Source organism: Callionymus lyra, chromosome 17 (genome assembly GCF_982586985.1).
Source record: "Callionymus lyra chromosome 17, fCalLyr1.hap1.1, whole genome shotgun sequence".
Classification (NCBI taxonomy): Eukaryota; Metazoa; Chordata; class Actinopteri; order Syngnathiformes; family Callionymidae; genus Callionymus; species Callionymus lyra.
In genome coordinates this window covers 15,966,508-15,972,783 of record NC_141834.1, presented here as the reverse complement: position 1 = coordinate 15,972,783, position 6,276 = coordinate 15,966,508, and the positions used below count along the sequence as shown (strand labels likewise).

Genomic DNA, 6,276 nt, shown 5'->3' with positions numbered 1-6,276 from the left:
ACATAGTACTAGCTCAGCATCGTATTGTGTGTGTGTGCCCTGGAGGTAGAGGTATAAATAAAGTCACAGCGCAGCTGGACTGAAGATGCATTCATTTCGCCGCGGCCTACAAAGCAGATGGAGACACGGCTGACCTAAAAAAGAAAGAGGGAGGGGGACGAGCAGACGCCATTGCTGTGTCTCAAATCGCATACTACTCTTAGTATGCTAGAAGTTAGTATGCATCAGTTTAGTGTACGTACTAACTAGTACGCAAATTCTCCACAGATAGTATGTCTCAAATCAAACTCTGCTGCTACACACTAACCGGAAATCACATGACGGCTTCTTCTTCTACTTCTATTTAACGATGTTTCAACCAGCTGTTTGAACGCTATCGACACCTGCTGGCAGCACGTATTGCAACTTTGGAAAAAGAAATAAAGAAAAAATATGAGAATCTAAATAATCACAAGATATTTAAGCTGGTATCAGCAGCGAAGACGCGTTCATCCTCCTACTGCTGCGGAAAATACACTTATGTATATGTATATATATGCATTTATATATGACGTAACTTCCGTTTAAAACGTCACTAAGATGGCGGCTGTTTAGTGTGTTTAGTGTCCATCGAACCATGCTCAGTTTTGTGGGCGTGTTAGTACGCCAATTTAGTATGCATGGCGCACTAAATTTCGCATACTAAGAATTGAGACGCACTAACGCACTAAAAATACTAACTTTTAGTACGCAAGTATGCGATTTGAGACACAGCACATCTCGCCGCCGAGCCGGGGAAATACAACGCCGATCTCAATAACAATCCAGCGAATGATTCGTCAAGCCAACAGCCCTGTCACACACTCGTACACAAACTTTCCTGAATGAATGAGCGAGCTCTGTCAAGTGTTTACAGCAGGATCACGCAGACTTTTTAAATATGAATCCAAGCATTCGACGTGCAAACAATGTGATCATGACCGTTATTATTAATACTTTTTTCCGTGGCTAAATTCCCTTTTCGGTTTTTCCTCGCCACCCAGCAACCTGCAGCCGGCACAGAGAGATAAATCAATCGACGGCACCGAGGAGAGCTGATTTAGACGTGAGATCATTTTATCGGCGCAGAGATTCCACTTTAAACAGCCAAAACCATAAAAAAAAGAAGGCATGATTCTACCTGTGGTTTCTCAATCAGCAACTTTGTCAACATCCAGCACTTTCTCCCGCAGACCCTCGATCTCTTTCCTCAGCTCCATCACTTCAGTTTGTGCTTCTATAAAACACACAAATCAGTCAAAAAAGAAAGAGATTAGAAAGTTAAAAATCATGTCTGCTCACCTTTGATCTGACAGAGAGGAGAGCTTTTCATCATGAACTTGAAATGTTGTCGCTCGATCTTGACGAGTCGTTTCTGCAGCGTCACGTTTTCCTCCATCACCAGGTTCAGCTGCTGGTTGAGCTTCACCTGATCAGATCAAAAGTTAAACTCTTCATTTCTAGACGTGTAAGAAAACATTTGTACACTTCATATATACAAGAATTTTTTTTATTGTCTTTCAAATTTTATTTTTTATGGTTTATTTTTGAATAACAGTGAATAAAATAATTTGATTTCTTAACTTACAATGAACATGCAAAGATCCCCAGCATTTGTTAATTTGTTGCATTTAAAAATTTGTCATTAGTCCTCCAAAGCTAAAGAAACAAAGAAATGACTGAGGACGAGAGGATACATTGCTGATGTTTGCACATATTTATTTAATTTTTTTGGAATAGTTTTCTTTCTTTAGCTTTTAAAATTGATTTTATTGTATTATCAAGTTCTGTTATGGTTCATATTTCAATAAAGTGTTACATTTTTGTGTTGCAATCAAACTTCCAACCACTAGATGGCAGCAGACATTACATCCTCTGCAGCCAAAGGAACGATACAGTTCCGCAAGGTCACAACGTTGACTGAGGACGAGAGGATACAGTCGACTCCAGTAGCTTTTAAAGCTGATGTTTGGACACAGTTTGGTTTCAAAACAAATGAAAGCAGTTACGACTTCGTCAAGAGTCATGTGGTCTGTAAATTCTACAACACCAGAGTCAAGTACTTGACAATACTATAAATATATCGTTAGTATCACAATATATCATATTTTCTGTCTCTGTATCGTGATACATATTGTATCGTCAGATTCTTATAACAATACACACCCCTGCAAAAATACCTTGCATTTTACCATGGGATCAATAAAGTTATTTCTAATCTAATGATGATGAGTGACAACTTCTTCTCACCATGGCCGAGCGAGATTCCTCCAGCTGATCGGAAAAGTTGCAAATTTCCGATTTCTGCTTCTCGTCCTGAGCGGACGCTTGAGACTTCAACGAGGTGACTTCCTGCTTTAAGGCCGTGACCTCTGCCTCCCGAGTGGATAAATCAGTTTCCATCATCGATAAGATGTGAACACACTGAGCTGGAGACAGAAATAATAAATAGAATAATAATCTCACGAGTTTCAGGAAACTACAACGAGACAGGAGACGACACCATCCCACAATTAACTCACAGAGGAAGTTGTTATTTTGATGAAGCGACCTTGGGCTGGACCAGTATTTATCAAGAAGGTTGAGGAGCATCTCCAGAGGTTTCCTATACCTCCCCTGAGAGGATGTACGGAACACAAGTGATGCCATCGTACAATAAACACTGAGCAGAATCATCTAAACTAAAGAAAACCCACCATTTTCTTTTTGTCTGGTCCTGGTGTTGTTGTTTCATCGTTTTTTTTCGACGTCAGTCGTGGAGGATGCAGAACAGGGTTGGAGGGGTCGGAGAGATACAATCCATGTCCGATGGATTTGTAACCATCTAATAAAAATGAAGATAAAGGTTTTATTTTGTACCTTTTTTTTTTGTTAGTCACAGAATAATGGCAACAAACCAGCGCGTTCCCATCTCGTCGGCGGCTCACGCACTGGACTGTGCTTCTCAACATACTCTCCAAAGGACACTTTGGGCTTGGAAGTTCCTTTGCCTGAGTTTTTTTCATTTTTCCCTTCAATAGACTTTTGCAACTTGACGTCGTCTGACAGAAAGAAAACGTGAGTGAGTAAAAACGGTTTCTGCTGCCACCTAGTGGCGACTTCATGAAGCGTTCATTTTAATTATAGTCGTAACTTCTTCTATGTAAAACCAAAACCTACCACTCATTATGGAACGAGGTCTGAGAATCGACTTGGCTGCTTCCTAAAAAATAAGACCAGGTATTAATATATTATAATATATAATATAATTTAGCATTAATATATGGGGGTGGTAAAGACTGACATTTGACGATCAGACCAAACATTACCTGGACAGAAGTGGAAGTTTTCTGTCGGGTTGAGTCGTTCAAAAATTCCTCTCTGGACCCTAAAAAAATAGGAGACGAACATGACTGTGAGAGAAAAAACACTAATAACAGCTTAATCTATAAATGTCAGAAAATAACTAAATTTAAAAACCATAAAAACAATTTAACATTTTTGCTAAAATGTCCTATATCACGTAGGGTTAAAGAATCATTATTTTAACAGGGATGACAACATTACCGTTGCTGTCAGACACGTAGGAGAGTCTTTTGGTTAAAGCCCGGACTAAAGCCAACCTGGAATTACTGCTTCTGTGAAAAGAAAACACACAAGTAGATTTTAAACATTGTATAACAGTTGGATTTTATTATCAAATTAATGTTTATTATGCCTTTACAGGATTGTTTGTTTTTCCCCATAAAATAATTCATATACTTTACTCTAAATTAAAAGAAAAAACATTTTATTTAAATCGAAATCAACCAAAATGTTAAGTCTCTAAGATTAAAAGAAATACAACAAAACTAAGGTAAGGTACTGAAAGACATGAGCACAAGAGAAAAGAAACATTTTCAAAAATGTCATTTTCGAAATTCTCAACATTCTGGAAAGTAAAACAAAAGTTGTTTTTTTTAATCGAAAAAGTTGGAAAAATTGACCAAAACTTAACATCTCTTAAAAAAAAGGAAAAATAAATACTGCAAAACCAAAGTCCAGATCACCGAATACACAAAATAATGTTATAGAAATTTCTGAAAATGTGATTTTCTCAAGTCTCAAAAATCCAGAAAAACCCCCTTAAAAACGGTTTAAAAACGTTTAAAAAAGAATTCCTGAAAATGAATGTCCCTAGAAATTTAGATAAAACAATGCAGCAATGGTAAATTCCAGGTCAGTTTATTTTGGTGTTTATACAAAAAGGAGCTGTCTCGACTACAGTTAATACAAAACTCTGCAGCGAGAATTCTGACCGGCTCTAGTAGAAGAACTCACATTTCTCCGATCCTTAAAACTCTTCACTGGCTGCCAGTTTCTTTCAGGATCAACTTGAAAATTCCAATTCTTACTTTCAGATCTATTCATGGTCAGACCTTCCATCACTGATCTGATCCAGCCTTACACTCCAGCTCAGGCTCTTGGCTATGTGGATCAGAATCTACTGATGGTTCAGCGCACAATCCTTCCAGGCTGTTGCTCCTAAGCTTTGGAACCATCTCCTGCTCCCTCTGTGCTTGATGGATCTACTGACTCCTTCAAGAAGCATCTTAAGACTTTATTATTTGTACAGGCTTTTCCCTGAATTTCTGGGACTCCTGTGTTTTTCTTATGTTGTCTTGACCTTTTTAAAGCATGTATTTTAACTGTGTTTGTTCAAGCGCTTTGTGATCCTGGTCTAGAAAGGCGCTTTACAAATAACCTTTACTTTAATTACTTAACTTATGCAGCTCACATATGCAAATCATTCTCAAAATATATTAAATGTTACCTTTGTTTGTCGCCACTATCCAGCGACGAGCTTCCCTTGTGCCGTAGATCGTCGGAGGAGAACTGCATCCTGGCAGAATTACGCTCAGAGTTTTTCACAGAACGTCCGTCTGGAAAGTCAAGCGACGCGTCAAGAAACGAATGAAAAATCTCAAAAAAAAACTCAAAATGTTGCTGCGATTATTATCTACCAAGTTTACGCAGGCTCTGCACCGCATGCACCACGTAAGGGCGGTAGTGCGGGTAGTTTTCCACGAGAGGATTCAGCCTGAGGTCGAGTTCTCTCAACGCCGGGAGCTTGAAGAGAATATCGACCTCGTCCAGCGACGGGACGCGGTTGTTATACAGGACGAGTCTCTCCAGTGACTTCACCTGGTCCACCCCCTGCAGAGAAACATGACCAAAAGAGTTTAGAATTATTTTTTAAGATTGTGACTAAGATTGATGACGTCATGACTCCTGACCTCTAGTGAAACGAGGGCGTTGCAGGACAAATCCAGAGACTTCAGACGAACAAAGTTGGTCAGACCTGCGCCCAGATGTCGAATCTTTTCCTCGTACGTGCCAGGAAGACTGAGTGACCTGACCTCCCCTGTCATGAAGGAAGAAAGTAAGTAAGTCATTTTTATTTGTTTTGCTTTTCCAGACCAGGGTCACAAAGCGCTTAAACAATCAAAACAATACTCAATAAAGTATATACTTTAAAGGTCAAGATAAAACTGATAACACAACAGGAGTTCCAGAAAATCAAGGAAAAGCCTAAACAAATAAAAACGTCTCAAGATGTCTCTTAAAGGAGTCAGTAGATCCATCAAGCGCAAAGAGAGAGGAAGATCGTTCCAAAGCTTAGGAGCAACAGCCTGGAAGGATTGGTTCGTGGAACCATCAGTAGATTCTGATCCACAGACCTCAGAGCCCGAGCTGGGGTGTAAGGCTTGATCAGATCAGTGATGTAAGGAGGAGCCTGACCATGAATAGATCTGAAGGTAAGAACCAGAATTTTAAAGTTGATCCTGAAAGAAACTGGAAGCCAGTGAAGAGTTTTAAGGATCGGAGAAATGTGAGTTCTTCTACTAGAGCGTTTTGTATTAACTGCAGGCGAGACAGATCCTTCTTATTAAGACATGAAAACAAACTGTTACAATAGTCCAGGCGAGAAGACACAAACGCATGGATTACAAGCTCCAGATCATGTTATGACAACATTTTCCTAAGTTTAGAGATTTTTCTCAGTTGAAGGAAACAGTTTCTGGTCAAGATGAGTTCACAGTGATGCAGTGATGCAGTAGTAGCTTAGCTTAGCCACGGTTAGCATCTCCCATCATCCCCCCATTAGCTCTTAATTAGCAGCCAAGCGTGGTTAATTTTATCATTTGACACAGTAGACACTTGGGTATATATAAAATATTTAACTATATTAAAACGGTCACCTAGACATCGTTGCTTTAGCTTCAGTTTGTCTCGTAT

At 39.3% G+C, this 6,276-nt stretch overlaps 1 protein-coding gene across 1 annotated transcript in view; it reads right to left on the bottom strand.

The window, feature by feature from the left end:
- Nucleotides 1-33: 33 nt before the first annotated feature.
- Nucleotides 34-6,276, bottom strand: part of cep72 (centrosomal protein 72) — a 6,282-nt gene continuing 39 nt past the window's right edge. Inside the window, exons 1-13 of the mRNA XM_087779123.1 lie at nucleotides 6,240-6,276; nucleotides 5,274-5,401; nucleotides 5,001-5,193; nucleotides 4,811-4,919; nucleotides 3,565-3,635; nucleotides 3,327-3,385; nucleotides 3,178-3,220; nucleotides 2,916-3,059; nucleotides 2,715-2,842; nucleotides 2,541-2,634; nucleotides 2,269-2,447; nucleotides 1,321-1,447; nucleotides 34-1,255 (exon numbers count right to left, since the gene is read on the bottom strand). The exon at nucleotides 6,240-6,276 is cut by the window's right edge and continues 39 nt beyond it. Coding sequence (XP_087635249.1) covers nucleotides 1,170-1,255; nucleotides 1,321-1,447; nucleotides 2,269-2,447; nucleotides 2,541-2,634; nucleotides 2,715-2,842; nucleotides 2,916-3,059; nucleotides 3,178-3,220; nucleotides 3,327-3,385; nucleotides 3,565-3,635; nucleotides 4,811-4,919; nucleotides 5,001-5,193; nucleotides 5,274-5,401; nucleotides 6,240-6,276 — 1,398 coding nt within the window. The 3' untranslated portion in view covers nucleotides 34-1,169. The remainder of the gene's footprint in view (nucleotides 1,256-1,320; nucleotides 1,448-2,268; nucleotides 2,448-2,540; nucleotides 2,635-2,714; nucleotides 2,843-2,915; nucleotides 3,060-3,177; nucleotides 3,221-3,326; nucleotides 3,386-3,564; nucleotides 3,636-4,810; nucleotides 4,920-5,000; nucleotides 5,194-5,273; nucleotides 5,402-6,239) is intronic.